We start from the raw sequence: 21,555 nt of genomic DNA on the forward strand, positions 1-21,555 counted from the left end.
TTTTGATAATAACAGTCCATAAGATGTAATTACTCTAAGTTTTGGATTTTGAACAAAATTTGGTCCAGTAGAAAAGTTTCTGACGACTGGATGGTTCACTTTTGATCTTTGAAGCTCAAATGTACAATTATGTGCATGATTATACAAATTCACCATTCCTGAATTCTGTTGAGTATTAATGGGTAAAGTATAAAGACATTTAACCACATTTAATGTGTCTGCAGTATAATGTTTAAGAGCTGTTCTTATCTATATAACATTTTATTTCATGCAAATCTTAGACTTAGGTTACTAAAATCAGTCACCAATCTCAGCAATTTCTCATAGAAGTCAATGTCAAGTTTCTTATAGAGAAATATTTTACCATAGGGATGACTTCGAAATGCAAACTTCCCTAGCTAGAAAAAGACTTTTGTTTTTCATGCTATGTACAATTTGGTTCACTGAATACAATGCAAGATTGAGAACTAGGTTGATGTGCGTAGAAAACATTTACCTTCAAACCGCACCAGTAAATGGCATTTAAGTTTTCATTAAATTTTCAAAGTCTTGACGCATTGAGGGCAATTTTAAACTCAAGTGTTTTTGGCTGGATGGGTGTTTAAAATTTTAGATCTCAAACCTGAACCAATTGTCTTGAATCTATCCACTGAGGACAGGGGGAAAGAGATGGTCAACTTGCTCCCCCGAGATGGGTGGCTGGTTTGAGTTCTAAACATTTTAGTGCTCGTTGATTTTACCACTGCCATTGGGTATTGTAGGACTCTAGTAATTCAGCAGCTGAAAGGAAATGAGAGCTACTGTGTAGAAGTAGTAGTTTTTCAGCATTGATTATGGACCAGACAGAGCACGAGTGCTTCCCCTCAGTCTCCATTCCAGCAAATTTCTAGTTAGCCCTCTTAATTAATGGACACAAGTACACTTGTAAAGTTTTGAAATTAATTTCCTTGCTCTCCTATATTATTGAAAGTTAATTTGATACGGAGTGATCAAAATTTGTTTGACCATGTTTTGGCAAGTGCTAATTTAACAATGGCAGCATGACTTTTTTTGTGGAAACCAAACTAAATTACATGTCAGATTGTTATCAGGACTTGATTCTATTGATTTGTGATCTATGCTATTAAATTCTTTTCAATTGCGATAGGATAATGTGCTAATAGAAAATTACTATTGTTTTTATTTTGCCATGATGTGTGCAGGACAGAACAGATGGAGGCAGCTGAATCTCAGATTGCTGCAGGAGTTTATCCACCGGCCAGAACTAGTGCCTACCTTTGTGTGCCTCTTTCTTTTTGTTCATACCTTTATAAGCAAAATTTCACTTTGTTTAAAGCAGAATTTTTGCAATCCAGTCCCTGGCTATTGTAGGTTTTAACAATAATATTTGGATTGCATGTATATAACTTAGGCAAAAATTCCAAGACCCTTCTGAATCATAATCAGACAAAAATTGGCACTAAGCTAAACAAGTCCAACGTTAGGATGGGTTACCTGGCCAAAGACACAGTATCTTGATTCTAAGGGGCAGAGGCTCAGTGATTAGCACTGCTGCCTTACAGTGTCACGGACTCGAGTTTGATTCTCTCTGTATGGATTTTACACATTCTCCCCGTGCCTGCATGAGATTCCTCCCACCTTCCAGAGATGTGCAGGTTAGGTGGATTGGCCATGCAAAATTGCCCATGATATTCATGGATGTGAAGGCTGGGTGGATTAACCATGAGAAATTTTGGGATTGCAGGGGTGGGAGAATCTGGATGGGATGCTCTTTAGAGAGTTGGACTTGATCGGCCAAATGGCCCACTGTAGGGGTTCTATGTGAGGAAAGAATTTCTGATCTGGTTACCTGAAGGCATGACTAACTATGGTGATGCAAAGATGGAATGAACAAGGTCAGATTTCAGAAACTTTTTTGTTCTTTGATTTTTATGGCTGGAAATGAATAGAGGTAGGGAGATCATGAAAGGACTTGTCTATGTTGAAAATTTGTCGGCTTTGGAAAACTAGAAGGTAAAGTTACCTACATAGGAATGAACAAAAAGGGTTTGGCATGGGATAGAATAGCTTCTATGTCTGAAACTTTCATGGTGTTCCACTTTTCTTTCTTGTGTTGTGGCTTTCACTGGCTTGGCCAATTTAGCACCCATTTCTGATTCCTCTTGAAAAGGTGGTAATGAGCTGCTGTCTTGAACCACTGCAGTCCTTTGTCAGTAGGTCGTACATAGTACTGTTGGGGAATGGCTCCCCTAATTTTGATCCAGCAACACGGAAGGAATAGACATTAAAGTTCTGAATCAGAATGGTGTGTAGCTTGGTTGGGAGCTTTGCAAACAATAACTTCCCTGTGAATCTGCTACCCTTATGACCTCTGTTACCTAGAAAGTCAGGTTTGCAAGGTACTATCGAGGGAGGAATGAAGAATTGCTCTACTGCAGACCTGTGTATGGTGCACACTGCTGCTATTGTGCATCAGTGGTGGAAGGAGTGACTGCAATAGATGTCAGTCATGTGATTTGCTTTCTGTAGTGTTGAGATTCTTGAATATTGGAGCTTCACTAATCCCTGCAAATGGAAAGTATTTCAACATACCCCTGACTTATACATTTCCATAGTGTACAGACATTGGGGCTACTGTAAAGTATATAGTTTTGTCTGAAAATTTTAAGTTGAACTTTGTGGGGAGTTTGCGATCCCAAGTGAATGGCAAAGAGAAATCTTAGGAAACCAAGCTCTGTGATTGCAATGGGCACAGATTTCCAGCTGAATTTTAACAGGTGTGCTCTCACTCCAAGAGGTGCCTTCTCTCTCAGCCTCACTACTTCACTCCTCTAATTCTCACTGAGAGGCAATGATTTTTCAAGCTTGATAGGTGGGAAACAGCCTTAAGTTGTTGTTGTATTTGCCGACTGAATTTTCTTTTTCTATAATCACTATTGTTACAATGGTCCATAATTTTTCTATGTTTCCATTTTAGGCTGGCAGTTATGTAAGAGATGATGCAGTGCCCAACTTGATCCAGTTGATCACCAATAGTGTTGAAATGCATGCCTACACAGTACAGAAACTTTACAAAGCTGTCCTGGAAGATACGTCTCAGGTACAACATTTAAAATAGCAACACAATGTAGAAGTGCTAATTTCAAGCTTAAGTGTTTGAAAGCTGGTTTACAATTAAATTAATTATCTGTCTTAATTTAATTGTGTTTTTTGTTCCTTGCATTGATTTCAAGATAAAGCTGAACAGTTGTCTTGTAAAAATCCCATTACATATATTTTGCTTTGAATTTGGATTTTGTGATGTGTTCAAAGATAAGTGTCTTTGTTTATTGTATTACAGGTTTAAAGGTATTGTATGAAGAGATAGTGACTGACTTTTTTTTGTCTGCTGTTTGTCATTTCAAATGTTTGCGTTTTCATCCGTAATGGTTAACTTCAAAAGACTTTGACTTTTGGGTCAGTATGCGGAAGTTTAATGTGGCCAGTGTGGAGTTATTGAAGTGACATTCTTATAAATTAATGTGAGTGAAACCAAATAACAAAAAACTGAAGTACTGACAATCTGAAACAAACACAAATTGCTGGAGAAATTTAGCAAGTGAGGCAGCATCTGTGGAGAGAAAACACAATCAACGTTTCAGACCCAGCGACCCTCCTTCAGTCTGGAAGAAAGCTATTTGGCCCATTTCAACTAATTCTTTTAACAACAATTTTTTTTTCTTGTATCTATTTGGAATCTAAAGAATGAGACTTTGCTATCTTGTCTGAGGTATTGGGAAATGGCCAGAATAATCTATTTCCAACTTATTTCCACTCACTTCCAGTTATATCTCTGGCTTCACTACTTTTATATAACATTCGATATACAGGCCATTCTGCTATAACATACGTTTTGATAATTCATTGTAATGTGATTGACAAATTGATGACAGTGTTTCTAAAGCACATATTTGTTATAACTCTATTCCGGCCCTATGGTGTGGCTATTGCACAATTTTCTTATAATGTGAGTTTGCACAAGAATGCGACTATTGAGTTCTAGCAGAGTCTACTGTACTTAATCTCCTGCATTCCCAATTGCCTACGTCTGGACTACTTAACTTAAACCATTGAATTGTTTCTCAACGCATCCCATTTCAGTTTTTTTTGTTTCTTTTCTACTGTATTATCTTTATTTAGAAATTGTTGACTGGAGTTGATGTTGCACAGGCAGTACTCCCAATGTGACCAGATCAATGGATTATAATATGTCATCTTGTATTCACTTAGTCATAGTCATAGAGATGTACAGCATGCAAAGAGACCCTTTGGTCCAACCCGTCCATGCCGACCAGATATCCCAACCCAATCTAGTCCCACCTGCCAGCACCCAGCCCATATCTCTCTAAACCCTTCCTATTCATATACCCATCCAGATGCCTCTCAAATGTTGCAATTGTACCAGCCTCCTCCACTACTTCTGGCAGTTTATTCAATACACACACCACCCTCTGCGTGAAAAAGTTGCCCCGTAGGTCTTTTCTATATATTTCCCCTCTCACCCTAAACCTATACCTTCCAGTATTGGACCCCCCAATCCCAGGGAAAAGACTTTTTCTATTTACCCTATCCGTGCACCTCATAATTTTGTCACCCCTCAGCCTCCGATGCTCCAGGGAAAACAGCCCCAGCCTGTTCAGCCTCTCCCTATAAGCTCAACCCCTGGCAACATCCTTGTAAATCTTTTCTGAACCCTTTCAAGTTTCACAACATCTTTCCGATAGAAAGGAAACCAGAATTGCACGCAATATTCCAACAGTGGCCTAACCAGTGTCCTTTACAGCCGCAACATGACGTCCCAACTCCTGTACTCCAAACTCTGAGCAATAAAGGAAAGCCTACCAAACGCTGCCTTGACTATCCTATCTACCCGTGACTCCACTTTCAAGGAGCAAATGACCTGCACTCCAAGGCTTTTGTTCAGCAACACTCCCTAGGACCGTACGATTAAGTGTATAAGTCCTTCTTGCTATATTTCATGGCTTTCAGCTCACTTTAATCAGCTACCACATTTGTATGCATGTCAAAAGTTAAGCTCCCTGATGTTATTTATATAGTTAAAACAAGTTTTTATTGGTCATAACTCTGACCATTTAAATGCTGCTTTGTTTTACTGATTTTTGTTCTGTTTTTAATTGTCAGCAAATTTGACCATACATATACTACAAGTGGGTTTTATATCCAGTATATTGTACAGATTAGAAATATTGGCATGATTGATGCTCCTGTGAAATGAGTGCTATCCAGTCTGACAATACATTTTCTAATTCATTCCCTCTTGTCTAGATCCTCTTCTTTCTGTTTAAGTTTCATTTTAACATGTAGGTGTTTGGCAAAGCTTGCTGGAAATTCAGAGCAATATGTCATTTTATTGTAGCCAGAAAAATCACAGTAACCCCTCAGGGGCTTCCTCTTCTAAAGCTATACTTGTCTATTCCATTGTATGTTATCTTTCATGATATTTTGTTTCGTTATGGGCCTGTGTTTAACAAAGGACACGCTTGAATTTCATCTAACCTATCTTTAGGACTTAACAACATGTTCCTCTATAAGTAGACTTTGTTGCTGTTACACAGACAAACATGACAGCCAATTTGTGCTCAGTAAATTTGTAAATGACTCGTGGATATTTTGGTGGCCTCGTGCTATCTTGCTCCTTGAATAGTGCATCATGATTCTTGTCATTTTAAACAAGACTTAAGTGATTTAAAGATTATTTTTGTGCCAATGTAATGTTTCCTTCGTGTCATTCTGAATCATTGGTTTAGGAATCTACAGTGGAATTGATTATCCATAATTTTATGACTAAATTTAGAATATTTCAAATTAGCAAACAAATTTGGGGTTTTTTTTAGACAATAGACAATAGATGCAGGAGTAGGCCATTCAGCCCTTCGAGCCTGCACCGCCATTCAATATGATCATGGCTGATCTTTCCCAATCAGTATCCTGTTCCAGCCTTATCTCCATAACCCTTGACTCCACTATCTTTAAGAGCTCTATCCAATTCATCCTTAAATGAATCCAGAGACTGGGCCTCCACTGCCCTCTGGGGCAGAGCATTCCATACAGCCACCACTCTCTGGGTGAAGTAGTTTCTCCTCATCTCTGTCCTAAATGGTCTACCCCGTATTTTTAAGTTGTGTCCTCTGGTTCGGCACTCCCCCATCAGCAGAAATATGTTTCCTCCTGCCAGAGTGTCCAATCCTTTCATAATCCTATACGTTTCAATCAGATCCCCTCTCAGTCTTCTAAACTCAAGGGTATACAAGCCCAGTCGCTTCAGTCTTTCCGTGTAAGGCAATCCTGCCATTTCAGGAATCTGCCATGCATCTGCCCACTCACCTAACTTGTCCAGGTCACCCTATAATCTCCTAACATCCTCCTCACATTTCACCCTACCACCCAGCTTTGTATCATCAGCAAATTTGCTAATGTTATTGCTGATACCATCTTCTATATCATTTACATATATTGTAAAAAGCTGCGGTCCCAGCACAGATCCCTGCGGTACCCCACTGGTCACTGCCTGCCATTCCGAAATGGAGCCGTTAATTACTACCCTTTGTTTCCTATTAGCCAACTAATTCTCTATCCAATCTAGTACTTTGCCCCCAATACCGTGCGCCCTAATTTTACTCACTAACCTCTTTTGTGTGGGACTTTATCAAAAGCTTTCTGAAAGTCCAGGTACACTACATCCACTGGATCTCCCTCGTCCATCTTCCGAGTTACATCCTCAAAAAATTCAAGAAGATTAGTCAAGCATTTTTCACTGAAAATTCATGCTGATTGTAGGGGGCATTAGTACTCCAATACTGATGGCTTCTGTTCAAAACAAAAACTGTTGAATTTCTGATATTATAAGGGTCAGTTTTCATCCTTTCATTGGGATGGTCACGCAGCTTCATATCTACAACCAATGGTTAGGGTGGATAAATGTTTGGAGTGGTCAACTCCATGTGCACCTGCATTATTTAAAAACAAAAATTACCATTGTCTAATAACTCAAAATAAACCAAAGTTGAGACTCCTAGTGAGGGTTTAGTATTGTCAAATTTAATGTGTTAGAGTTGATCAATATGGCTTGAAAACAAGTAGCTGCGAATGAGACTTAACACCCAAGTCCCATTTGGACTGTTCCCTTTTCAGTATTTCTCTCCAATAAAGAAGTAAGTTTAGATAAGCTATTTTTCATACTTTTCTGGAAATCTGGAATCAAAATAAAAATCTAGAAATGCTCAGAATTTGACTGCATCAATGGAGAGAGAAACCGTCAGAACTGGATGAGCTTAGTGTTGTAACTGTTCTTTAGCCATGCAAATGAAAGGGTTTAGGAAGAAAGAGGAAATAAAGATATGAGATGGAGGACAGGGCAGATTCACTGATGAAAGTGAGGGGAAAAAGATATAGTAAGAACAAAATTGGAGATGTAGAATAAGGCAATCGTGGCACTTCAGAAATTAGACAAATTTAAAATAGATGCATTGCTTAGTTTGCAATTGTTTTAAGTCAGAGCACAATGGGATTTGCTAGTTAAGACAGGTAGCAGAGTTTTGGATTATCTGCATGCTTATAGAAGATTAAACATTGGAAGCTGGCTAGAAGTGGGTCAGGATAGTCAAGTTTAGATCTTTGAGGTGCAATTGAATGTTTAGCAACAGTTGAGGCTAGACTGATATTTAGTCAGAAGATGTTACAGATGTGGAAATAGGCAGTCTTAAGAAATTATATCATTTTGTGATTGTGAATTTATCTTTTGATTTTTAAATTTGATACCAGAGTGTAAGCAGTTTTTATTCTCCCTCAGTTGCCAGTGAGAGGAATGAAGGAGGTGGCAGGGCAACCTGAGTTTGTAATACAGACCAAAGGCAATAGTTTTGTTCTGAACAATACTTGTAGGAAATTTACTGTCATCTACTACAGTGCTGACCTATGGTTTTGAACTTCAATAGCATACCAGCTTTATAAAAGCACACACTGTAATGAAAATTAATTGTATTATTCGTTTATGAAGCTATTTAAGACTGACTGACTAACTGGTCATCTTTCAACAGCAACCTCTTGTGCAGGTTGGTGCTTGGTGTATGGGAGAGTACGGTGACCTTTTAGTTTCTGGACAATGTGAAGAGGAGGAACCTATTCAGGTAATGTTTCTTTTCCAAAATAAGGCTATTAACTTTTAAAGAAGCTGTTAAATATAGCAAGTGCATACAGTTCAGCATATTAAATCAGCATAAGCATTCCTTGACAAAAATGTGGCTTGTTGCATTGCAGCTACAGAACCTGATTTACAATTGAGGTAGAAATACATTTTTTTAAGTCATCCTGCAACCTGAATTTGCTGGAATGTTTCAAAATTGAATTGCATAGTATATAGTTCTATACAGAAATATTGCCATTGTTCAAGCATTCTCATGTTCTCATGCATTTTGGTGGTATCCTGAATATAATGCATCATTGCACATGGATGGGCAGAGAGCAATGCATTGGAGGCCTAATGAATTTTGTCATTGTTATGATGCAAATATATTGAGTGTGAAATTTGTTGCTGTAAATGTTAAATGGGGAAAAGCCACATTATAATAATATCATTGTACCATTGAGCAGGTAATTGCAAAACATGAAAGAAAAAAATGTCCTTGAAACAGATCAATCATCTGAATACCCCAGGGGAAAAACTAAATTAAATATATTTTAATGTTTATTTCAGTACAGTCTTGAGAAGGTACATAGATTTGAGATTTTACTTGCTACTTGAGTAATGTATTTTGCATCCTGTGTTGAACAGTGAACCACTTCTCTTACTGAAATTAACTTTCAGGAACTTTTTTTTCGATCAGCTTTATGAAGTAAATGCACTCTCACAAGTGGTTAACTATGTCCCCTTTCCCATTCATGTTCTGACACGTGTTCCTTTACTTCCATGGCCTGCATTCACTGATTATTTAACTATCAGTTAGCAAGGTTGTCATTTTTTTGATAAGTAAAAGTAAGTACTCTTTGTATCAAAGCTTTGTTTGTCAGGACATTGTTTCATTCAAATGCTTTTTTTGTGTAGTCATTTGACAGTTAAAAGACCAATGTGCAGGTGTTGCTAGTATTCTTTTAGAAAATAATGTGATAGAGATGTGTTATTCTTTTAAAAAAAAAATCTAAGCAATAATTTTGTTACACCATGTATCTGGTATAAACCTATTATTTTGGTTGTGCAGATGAGAATATATCTTAGGATAAATATTGTTTCCAAAAAAAAGGCAACAGATAAGCAGCAGAAGTATACAGAATTGGGATTTCAAAATGCTGAGCTAGAAATTGAAATAGATACTAACTACAGGATATTCAGCACAACCAGTTTGTGTTCATCCCTCTTTTAAGCAAACCGCTCCAGTAAAATTGCCATATTCTTCCATCCTGTGATCAAATCAAATTTTGAATGTTAGTGTAAAATCTGACTTGTTGCTAATCCTAAATGTGAATTCCACATGTTCTTTTTGTGAAACTGTTCCTTTTGTCTTAATTTTTTGTTCCCATCCAATCTTGAGACAGATTAGGGTTAATTGTTCCAAATCCAATGTTTTAATATGGATTGAGCATTGGTTAATTTGGCAAGAAAGTGATTTGCAGGCCGCAACTGATTCCAAGTCATAAATGTTGGTGCTTGGGCCTCTGATATTAATGTCTTCAAACAAGGTGACTAAGTAGTCAAGTTTGCTTACCAAGATGGGCAACAGAGCTGAGGAGAGTCAGAGGCTAAAAATTATTGATTTTGACCAGTTTCGTGAGCAAGAAGGTAAGATGGAATAGAATATGGAAAAAAAACTATGCAAGTATCCACCCAGGAAAGGAGAATGCACAAACCGACTCTTTTTTTATGGAGATATAATTACACATCCGTATTAATCACCGGGATTTAGGTGTCCTTGAGCATGAATTACAGGAAATTAACAGCAGGCAATTTAGAAGGCAAATTGCCTCTATAGGGGATCAGGGTGCAAAAATACTGATGCCTTATTCCAAAGGTACAGGGTTTTGGTCAAACCACACCTGGATTACTGTGTTCAGTTCTAACTTGATTTGTAGAAGGTTGCATTTGAAGTTTCACCAGATGGATCCCTTGAATGAGAAAATTGTTTGATTTCAGTGGAATTAATAGTGATTTAATTCAAACATATTAAATTCTGAGAAGATAGCGGCTGAAAGGCTGTTATCCTTGGCTGAAGAGTATGGAGGTAGGAATAATAGTTTTGAATAAATCATTGGCCAATTTAGAGTGAGGAGTACTTTCTTTACTTTGGAGAGTTGAAAGTCTGCAGAATCTACCACAGCAGGCACTGAATGCTCAATCTATGAGCATATTTAAAACAGATTATTACATCTTTGGATACAAAGAGACTCTAGTTATGGGGGTATGATTGGAAAGTTGATGTGTGGCTTAATCATGATTTTGTTGCAGCAGAATTGTCATATATTAAACTTAGTCGCCTTGTTTTAAGTCATTAATAACTGAGGCCCAAGCGCCAACATTTATGACTTGGAATCAGTTGCACCCTGCAAATCACTTTCTTGCCAAATCAACCAATGCTCAACCCATATTAAAAGATTGTTCCAAATCCAATTAACCCTAATCTTTGTCTCAAGATTTGATGGGATCAAGAAATTAAGACAAAAGGAACTGGTTCACAAAAAAAACACGTGGAGTTCACTTTTAAGATTAGCAACCAAGTCAGATTTTACCCTAATATTCAAAATTTGATTTGATAGCTGGATGGAAGAATATGGCAATTGTGTTATGATCTTTTGTTCCAATTAAGTTCTTGCATTCTATCTATTACACCACATTCTTGACCTTCGGTCAAGTTTTTTTTTGCTATTTCATTCAGTATATATAACCTGTGCATGTTGTTGCAAATTAGCAAACTGGACATGAACTTTTAACCAAGGCTTGTAACTTCTAACAAAGTTACTAAGAGATTAAAAACCTGACCAACTGTCCTTTCCATGCTATTTCATAGTTTGTTTCAAAGTAAATTGTCATTCTCCTGTTAAGGAGCCAGTATGCTCAAAGGTAAGTAATATTTGAGTTGTAACGTAGTGAATTTCTTAGCACAGAGTTCACTAATTGTTTCTTTTCTGTATATTTTCCCCTCCTGATTCCAAAGAATGATAACTGATCTGTTTTATATTGAATTAGGTTTGAGAAAATGTGTTTTTTTTATTTTTAACTAGAACATCCCAATGCTTCATACAGAACCTATCACTATTATCATACACTGCACAAAAAAATTTAGGACTACTAATATGATTGAAAGGTTCTAAGATTATTCTCAAGTGGCAATCTTAAATTGATTATTCTAATGCTTCGATCAGCCCCTCATCTTGCATTTGTAGGCAAATTATCCATATTGTACTATTCCATATTAAGTTCTCATCAAACTTGATGAATCTATGCTTTAACTTCAAAATTTAATTCTCCTATCGAAATTCCTTCATGACCGCTTCAAGCCCCTTGTCACCTAAGCTACCCCACTTGTATTACCTTCCTGGTCTCTATTATCTGATACAATCCTCATTTAGATTGTATTCCTTACATTTAGCCTACCATTTTTCTCTGCTTGAATTTCTTCCTCTCACCTCTCTTGATCTTCCTTTTTAAAACAGCAGTTTGGCCAAACATTTTGATATTTCTTTCAAGTTGATGTTTCTGTTTTTAAAATTGATATTTTTGGACTTGTGCCTTTTTAAAGGTGATGTATATAAAGGTACGTTTATAGTTTATTCGTAAATGTTTTGATGGCAACCTTTCCTACCACTTAATGGTTTGGATTTTCCTATCTTCATGTACAAAACATGCTTCAGAACCCAGTTCCTATTTGTAAAACGTGCTTCAGATTTTTGGCATTATAATTTCAATCTTACAAAAATTGAAAAATAAAGTGCTTTACTTTGAAAGTGTTTTCTTCCATTTTCAAGTGAACTTGTCTTGCTAATTTTTAAAAAATGTGGTTGCTCTTATGTTCCAACTTCTAGGCTGATAGGATAGCAGGTATGTAACTTGACGCAGGAATTAAACTTAAAATTTAAAAAGGCTTTCATGTAGACTAAAATATAGAACAGCATATGTATAGAAAGAGATTATTGGAATACCTCTAATCTGACTACTTAGTACCAAACCAGCTAGAAATTGTGTTCTGATAGGCCGGAATTGAACTCTAGACCTGTAGATCAGGTATTAATTTGATCATTCCTTAGGCTAATGTTATTGTGCTGAAATTTTCATATTTTACAGGTCATGCTGTAGAGTTGGCACTTGCAACATATAGTTCAAGCTTCACATTGTTAAGAGACTCTGTACAGAGATTATGTTCAAAATAGTTCCTACTGATCATTAGTACCTTTTACCCCAAAAGGTGACAGAAGATGAAGTTATGGATGTATTAGAAACTGTACTACAGTCAAACATATCGACATCTGTAACAAGAGGATATGCTCTCACTGCAATTATGAAGCTTAGCACAAGGTTTACCATAAATGTAAAGTAAGTACTTTTGCATTTCTATTGGAAGGCAATAAGTTACCTTGTGTTAGAAAAATGATATAATTTAATGTGACAATATCTTTGTGATGATGTTACTGGTCTCTTAATCTTGGCCCCTTGTTCATTGGAACTCAGCATTTATCACCCAGCCCCTATTCTTGAGAAGGTTAGTTTCCTTTTGGAACCATTTGAGGTCTTTGTATAGAGGTATACCTGACCAGAAATACTTGCTGCAGTACTCTACCTTCTGATACGCTGTAACTCCAGTAATTGTATAGCTGGCACAGCTCAGTTCCTGGTCAACTAGGAAAGGAGTTTTGTTATTTTGACACTGACAATAAAACAGCAGCAGTATGTTTTCAAGTCAGGGTGGTATTTGTTTGAAAGGAATGTGCAGGTGATGTTCCTATGCATCTGCTGCTTTTTGCTCTTTTAGGTCTTAAAGTTTGCAGGTTTTGGAAGATGTAGATGCACACTTGCTGTTATTCTGTGTTATTGGTAAATAAAATGAATGTTGAGGGTAGTGGATGGCCAATCAAATGGGCTGCTTTGTCCTGGATGGGAGTATCTAGTCTGCTGAGTGAACCTACACCCATTTCAACAAGTGGAAAGTGTTCCATTACAGTCTTGCCTTGTTACTTGTAGATGGGCAGGCATCAGGGAGATATGAATTTTGTAGCAAGTATTTCCTAACTTCTGATCTACCCTGTGTTTCTGTGGCTCACCAAGATGAATCTCTGATCAGTAGCAGCCCCTAGGATGTTAATAGTGGGAGAATTCAGTAATGGCAATGCCATTGAATGTCAACAAGAGATGGTTTGCGTATTTGTTATAGTCATTGTTCTTGACTTCTGTGTCATGAAAATTACTTGCTGCTTATTAGCCCAAACTTGGATGTTGTTTTGGGTCTTGCTTCATACGTACCCTAGCAGCTTCAGTTATCTGAAGCATCACAAATGGTGTTTGAGCACTGTGCAGTGATCATCGAATAGTGGCAGTTCTGATTCCCTAATGAAGGGAGCATCTTTGAATCAGCTGGAGATAGTTTTGCCTAGATTGATACTGAGGAACTTGGGATTCTTGTGGCCCTGTGGTAACATCCCTACCCCCGAGCCAAGAGTCCTGAGTTTAAGTCTCATGCTCCATCTCTGATCAGGATGATTACAAAATAATATACCCTGAGGAACTCCTATAATGGTATTCATAAAATCTGGCAAAACTGACAATAGTTATAAAACGTCAAAAAAAATCCAATGTTAACCTTAGGCCCTTCATCCCAGTCATTTACGTAAGTTATAAAAATTTGAGGTTCTTAGAACCAATCTGAAGCACACCACTTATTACAGCTTGCCAGCTAGAAAAGCACTTATTTATGCTTACTGTTTCCTATTACCTAGCCAATTTCCAATTCATGTGATTATTTTAGCCACCGAAATATGAGCCTTTATCTTCTGCCTTTATCTTCTGCCTTTATCAAGTGCTTTCTGTAAATCCAAATGTAATGCATGCATTGGTTCCCCCTTTGCCAACAGCATATTTCAACTAACAGTTCTTCATGTAAAGCTATGCTCTCTCTTGTGTGCTGTCTTGCTTGCATGCTCCCTCCCACCACCTGAATGATTGGTAATGTAACTACTAAATGAAACCTCCTCAAATCTAAGCATTCTTCTGAAAATTACAATCGATGCATCAGCTGTCTCACTAATCATCTTTTCAGACCACAGGATGAAATCTGTCAGAACACTGTGAATTATTAGAGCATAGTCCTAACTATTTGCTCATTATCACTTTGTTGAAATGTAATTTTCTGGGGTTATTCCTTTTCTTTTCATTTAGTTATTTCTGAGATGTTACTTTCATCCTCTAAATTGAAAACTGATGCAAAATACCTGTTCAATTCACCTTTTATCTCCCTTTTCCCTACTCCCTTTCTGCAACACTTGCTAATTTTTTTTCAATACTTTTGGAATTTTACAAAGTTTTTTTTACAAATGGTTACTCTGGGTTTACATTTCTATCTAGTTTTTTCTTGTACTCTAACTTAACCTTCCTCCATTCCTTTTTAAGCATTCTTTTTGCGAATTTCCATATTCTGTCCAGTCTTCTGACTTGCCTCCCATCTTTACTCAATATGCTTTTGCTTTTTTATACTATCTTCATTACAGTTATGCTTTCTGGTTAGAATACTCTGAAATATCCCACTGCATCTTTTGTTGACTTCTCCTTTAACCTAATTTACCAGTTCACAATAGCTGGATCTGCTTTTATTCCATGATAATTATCTGTAAGTTTAAAATCTTTCTTCCTCTCTCTTCTCTTACCCCCCAAATTGAATGTAAAATTCAAGCATATGATTGCTGCAGACTAGCGTGCCTTTTATGACAACACTCCTATTTTGTTGTATAGTTGCAGTTCTCATTGTTGGCTTTCTGGTCAGAATGTGCTGTTATGAGACAAACTGAAAACATTCCATGAATTCCTCCCCTCTCCTACCTTTGTCCATTTCATTTTTCCAATTTCTATATGGGTTAAAATCCCCATGATTGCCACACCTTGCTCACAAACTCTCATTATTTCTCCCTTTATCTAGTTTTACTGTTAAGGGGCCTGCACAATACTCCCACAAGTGACTTTCTTTTATTTCTCATCTACTCAACTTCTTCCTGGTTTCCTGCCTTGGGTCACCCTCTCTTAATTAATAGAGCCAGCTTTCTACATTTGCCAAGTTCCTTGACCTTTCTAAATGTGTTGTATCCTTCAGTATTCATGTCCTATATGAGACAGCAATCAGAATGTACTTATTTCTATTTGCAGTTAGTTTCTTGGTTTTTCTCAATGCTGCATTCAAATAGAGAATGTTTACTTTTGCCACTATATTATTTTTGTAACCGTTAAACTTAGCTGTTGATATACTATTACGCATGCACACACTATTCCTCTGAGAGTTTGTCATTTCTGATATCAATACTATTCTTTATAATCATGACTGTTATTTGGGTTGCACATTTAGTAGATTTGATGCCTTGCCATTAAATTTTTACTGTCCTCTCTACTTCTCTAATCGTATAGCTTACAAGTACACTGGTCCCATCATGATATCAAGTGTAGATCATCCCAACCGAACAGATTCCATTTTTCCCAGTGCTATTGTCAGTGTAACACAAACTGGAACTTCTCTCCCACCACACTTTTTAAACCTCATAATGCTCTAATCATGTTTAACCTAGACCGCTGGATTTTTATGAGCTATGAAAACAGAGATTATTACCTTTTAAGGTTCTGTTTTTTTAAATTGATGCTCTGGAGTCAGCAGCGAGTGAAATTTATACTTTAAGTAATCTAGAATTAAAAGCTAGTCTGAGTAATAACTGTGAAACTATTAAATTGTCGTTAAAACTAATCTCGTTCTCTAATCCCTTTTTAGGGAAGAAAATCTGACTTTGCCTTTTCTGACCCACATGTGACTGCAGACTCTCAGCACATGACTAATTCCTCACTCCTTTCTGAAATTAGCAAACGATTCATATTCTAACGGTGTAGAAAAGTCAAAAAGAAACAAACCTGGACAGGCCACCAGCATTGACTTAGACATTGGAAGTAAAAAGAACATCTAATCCAGTTAGATTAGATTAGATTCCCTACAGTATGGAAACAGGCCCCTTGGCCCAACCCTATGGGCAATTTGACATGGCCAGTTCACCTGACCTTCACATCTTTGGACTGTGGGAGGAAACCAGAGCACCCAGAGGAAACCCACACAGACATGGGGAGAATGTGCAAACTCCACACAGACAGTCACCTGAGGCTGGAATCAAATTTGGGTCCCTGGTGCTGAGAGGCAGCAGTGCTAACTGCTGAGCCATTATTTAACCCCACAAAGTAGTCCTTTACTAACATCTGGTGGCTTGTGACAAAATTAGAAGAGCTATCTCTCACTCATCTCGCAACAGTCTGACACAGTTCTGCTTACCTCTTACATTACGGTCAATGACCCAGGCACCATCTTGACTATGCTTAGATCAATGATGTCAGTGATTTATCTGATGTTATTTAATTTTAGCTTTATTCTGTACTTTGATTCAGTGGACTGTCTTTCAATTTAAGCAGATCAGTGAACCAGATATGTTTATATGATCTGATAGCTAAATTGGATAGATTCAGAAGATGTCTAACAGATCAAAATGGACCGGCCATAAGACAATGAGCTGTCAGCAGCAGAATTATATTTATCCACAATTATAACTGTTACCTAGCAAAAATCCCCCACTCTACCATTGAAGCTATATGATCAATGCAGAGTGTAGAAGAGTGAGCCAGGGCCAATACAAAGCTTGCTTAAAACTAAGCTGCCGACTTGGTGAATCTACAACATGCCAGAAACAGAAGGTATGGATAAATCTAAGTGATCCTACAATCCATGAAGCAGTTTGAAGCTTTGCAATTCTGCCACAGCCTAATCGTGAAAGGTGGTGTGCAACATAACAGTAAACAGGAAGTGAAGCCTCAAAATCCCTACCCTTAATCTGCAAGCCCAGAATAAGTTTTGAAAGAAAGGGGTGCTGACCATAACACATTATTCAAATAAGTAATGAGATTGGGTGATCAGTTCAGGGTTTGAAATTCTAAGGTGAGTGACTTACCACCTGACTTCCCAATGTGTCTCCACATCTTCAACAAGGTGCATCCTGGATATATAATAAAACACTATCCACTTACTTAATTGAGTGCATCTGCAGGAATTCTCAAGAAGCTTGACGCCACTCAGGGCAAAGTAATCCACTTGTTTGGCACCACATCCACCAGCTTCAGTATTTGCTTCCTTCCTAGTGCAGCAGTGTGCCTCCTATACCAAATACACTGCAGCATCTTCTAAATCAGCAGCATTATACCATCTAATAGGACAACATGGAAACAACACCCCTGCAACTTCCCCTTCCCCCTCCCAATCCCACATCTCCTTGACTTGGGCGAATATCACTGTTCTTTCACCGTTGCTGGGTCAAAATTCTGGAACTCCAGCCTAACAACACTCTGGGTGTAGGTACATCAGATGAATTGCAGATGGTCATGAAGATGCTTGCCAGCATCTTTTAAAATGTATTTGGGGGTGAGCAACAAATTCTGTCCTAGCACGCAACAGTTGCATTTTCAGAAAAAAACATTAAATTGTGATCCAAATTCCTTTGTACTTCTACAGTGTTTACTAAAAATAATGCTGTTTTTCTTTTAAGGTAGATCTAATAGAATAGGAATTACATTATTGGTTCTTTCTTTCAGTCGAATTAAGAAGATAATATCTGTGTATGGAAGCAGTATAGATGTGGAACTTCAGCAGAGGGCTGTTGAATATAATGCGCTTTTCAAAAAATTTGATCACATGAGGTATGTTGAAATCTGTTATGGTGGCCTGTGGAATTCAAGTAGTTTCAATTTGCCATGCTGTTAATTATTTGAAGTTTTATTTTAGAACCAATATAAATTGCATGCTAGAACTAGAAAATTGATATGAGCAACGATACAAATCAATAATTTCTTGGTATATCCAGATGCTCAACACCTTTTCTGTTTGTCAAACCTAATCTGTGTACAAAATACTGTGTTAATGGAAATGTCACAATTGTTTCCATTCTAGTACCATTCTTGCAGCTGGAACTTTGGCTTTTCTTATAGACATTCCTTTAGAAGTTAAAGAGTAATGATGATTTTGCATTTGATTGAATCGTTAAATAGTAAAGATTTGATGCTGGGAAATTAAGTCAACCTGTGTAGTTCAGTTTCAAACAATTGATGAAAGGAACCTGCATGAAACTCCCTTTTGATAGCAAAATTGGAAGAGTGAGTGACTTCAGGATCTTTTATAACTGATTAAATGGAGAGGTATGATAAAAATGAATTGAATGTCATGCTTCACTCAAATAGAATTAAGTTTTTGCATGTTCTGTGTCTAATAAGAACTTGGAAGAATGAAAAACGGTTAGTTCATAAAAAGTTCCTTTTTCTTGTGTATGCTTCTTTTCAAGCTTTAGTTTGTTCATGAATTGGAACTGAACTGAGATAAAAATGAATTAATCTCAATATAAACTTTGCAAAACCTTTCCTTCCCACGTGAAACTCTTGAGTAGCTTGATTTCTCCTAATTGAGAAAATAAATAACTTTGTGCTGCAATGGGGTTTTTGACGTGAAGAAGTTTCTGCTTCAGGGCAAATTCTAGAGATGGCTGGAACATGACTTTTCATTGAGTAGATTTCTAAGATGATGAGCTTAGAATAATTCAAAGGAGGTAATTCGTTTCCATTATCTTTGAGCTCACTCTTGGGAATTGTGCAACTAATCCCACTCAGCTCATGAAGAAAAAAATGTATAGGCAATTTGGCAAGAGCAATATACTTTCAGCAGTAAGTTTAAAAATCTCACAACACCAGGTTATAGTCCAACAGGTTTAATTGGAAGCACTTGCTTTCGGAGTGCTGCTCCTTCAGGTGGCTAAATCATACTTTAAGCATGTGTACTTAGTGCAGTTTTATATAATTGAATGTTCTGTATGTCTTTAACTGTCCATGTAAAGCAATTCAGTACTGCTTCATCCTTGTATTGGTTCACTAATCCAAAATATTAATTAGAAGTTGATGTAGGTAAGTTCAATCACAACTTATTCTGCTATAACAAGTGTTTACTTAATTCAAATTTGCTATAACATCATTAACAAATTGGGGACATTTGTTTCTAAAGCATGAACTTTTAAAGCGTGTGTTGGTTATAATGTGATTCTGGCCCCATTAGTTTAAATCGTGCTGCCATTACACAATTTTCTTAACACTGGATTGTGTGAGAACAGAAATACCATGTTATAGCAGAAACAACTGTGATTTAAACAAAATCTTAAAGTTTTCAGCTGAAGATGAGAAAAGGGCAGTTGGCCGATTGCACTCAGATTTACGAACTTCCATTATAACGTTTATGTACTTGTAAGAATTTGACAACACTTATAACTTCATATTTCATATTCTGTTTTATGTCTGCCCTGTAAACCTGAGTTCTAGATATGTCCTAGTGTTCCATGTACTATAATTTGTTTTTCCAGTATTCAATCTATTATTGTTTCCATGTTTCTTTTTTGTAAATCCCTCTTAGCCTTTTTTTAAAATGTAGGTTTGTGACTATTGTGCAAGGTTTACATTTGTTTTGTTAGTTATCATAGAGTCATAGAAACAGTCCATCCAGTCCATGCTGAACATAATCCCAAACTAGACTAGTCCCACCTGCTTGCTCCTGGTCCATATGTCTCCAAACCTTTCCTATTCATGTATCTATCCCAATATCTTTGAAACATTGTAATTGTACCCACATCTGCCACTTCCTCTGCGTTCATTCTACACACAAACCACCCTCTGTTTAAAAAAAAGTTGCCTTCGTCTTTTTTTAAAATCTCTCTTCTCACCTTAAAAATGTGCCCCCAGTCTTGAAATCTCCCATTCCAGGGAAAAGACAATACCATTAATTCTATTTATACCCCTCAGTATTTTAAAGGCTTCTATCACATCACTTGGCAAATTTCTGCGCTGCAGTGCAATAAAAGTCCCCGCCTTTCTTTATAACTCAACTTCCATACCCAGCAACATCCTGGTAAATCTGTTCTGAACCCTCACCAGCATAATGATATCTTTCCTGTATTTGTGAGACCAGAACTGGATGCATTATTCTAGAAGAGGCCTCACCAATGTCCTGTACAATCTCAACATGACTTCCTGACTCCAAAACTCAAAAGGACTGAGCACTGAAGGCAAGTGTGCCAAATGCCTTTTCAACAACCCTGTCTATATGTGATGCAAACTTCAAAGAATTATGGACCTGTACCCCCTAGGTTCCTCTGTTCTACAGCACTACCCAAGGCCCTAACACTAATTGTGCCCTACTCTTGTTTGTTGTACTAATATGTAATAACTTGCCTTTATCCAGATTGAACCTCATCAGGCATTTTTGAGCCCATTAACCATCATCTATCATCGTAGTGCTCAACGATTCCATGTTGTCTTGGAAATATTTTGCTGTATCTGCTGTCTGCTGCATTTGCATTGTCAGCAAATTTAAGGTGCTTTCCATCTGCCTTGAATTCAAACTTCTCTTGTTCAGAAGTTTGGCACTGTTTCAGCATTATCACTTCTACTGGAGTAGAAAGGATCTGTTTTAGTGGGACAAGCTTCACTTGAACTGTGCTAGGATTAAAGTCCTGGCAAATTGAATATGTATAGTTTCTGAAAGGGCTTTAAGCTGAATAGAGGTGTGGTAATGAAGGATATCTGGAAAAGAGATGTGTAGATTTACGAAATGAAAGGATAGGGTAATGTATACATAATGCTGCAATGTACAAAAGTTTATTTTAAGAAAAGAGTGTCAAAACTGGTTGGAAAATATAATAAGCCAGGAGATTGAAGTTTTCAAATCCAATAAAAGATTACCCAAAACATTGAATGTAAATTAGCAAGCAAGACAAAGCAGACAGTGAGAGCTTGCTTGAATACATAAAAGGGAAGAGAGGAGCCAAAGTGAATATAAACCTGTTTAAAAAGAGGCTGGAACCATCGTAATGAGGAACCAGAAAATGGCAGAAGAATTCAATAAATACTTTGTCAGTCCTCTCAGTAGAGGGCACTAATTACTTTCCAAAAATACAGAATAATCTGAATGAGGGAAAAGATTGAGGAGGAAATGAGTACAGCAGCTATCATTAGAGAAAAAGTACAGAGGAACTGATAAAGTTTAGGCCAGTAAGTCTCTTGGACTTAATAGGTTGCATCCTGGGATATTAAAGAAAGTAGCTGCAGAGATTGTGAATGCACTAGTAGTAATCTTCGAAGAATCCTTAAATTTCTGGAAAGCTGCCAGTGTAACATCTTATTCAAAAAAGGGAGAAATGAAATTCAGCTAACTACTTAACAGCAGTCACTGGAAAAATGTTGAGAGTTTATTATGTACGATA

General features: G+C 37.1%; 1 protein-coding gene across 1 annotated transcript in view; it reads left to right on the forward strand.

The window, feature by feature from the left end:
• The window catches only part of ap1g1 (adaptor related protein complex 1 subunit gamma 1), a 110,698-nt gene that overhangs the window by 55,526 nt on the left and 33,617 nt on the right, over positions 1 to 21,555 (forward strand). The window contains exons 14-17 of the mRNA XM_072596138.1: positions 2,978 to 3,100; positions 8,097 to 8,186; positions 12,450 to 12,577; positions 17,855 to 17,959. Coding sequence (XP_072452239.1) covers positions 2,978 to 3,100; positions 8,097 to 8,186; positions 12,450 to 12,577; positions 17,855 to 17,959 — 446 coding nt within the window. The remainder of the gene's footprint in view (positions 1 to 2,977; positions 3,101 to 8,096; positions 8,187 to 12,449; positions 12,578 to 17,854; positions 17,960 to 21,555) is intronic.

This window comes from Chiloscyllium punctatum, chromosome 26 (assembly GCF_047496795.1).
Source record: "Chiloscyllium punctatum isolate Juve2018m chromosome 26, sChiPun1.3, whole genome shotgun sequence".
Taxonomy (NCBI): domain Eukaryota; kingdom Metazoa; phylum Chordata; class Chondrichthyes; order Orectolobiformes; family Hemiscylliidae; genus Chiloscyllium; species Chiloscyllium punctatum.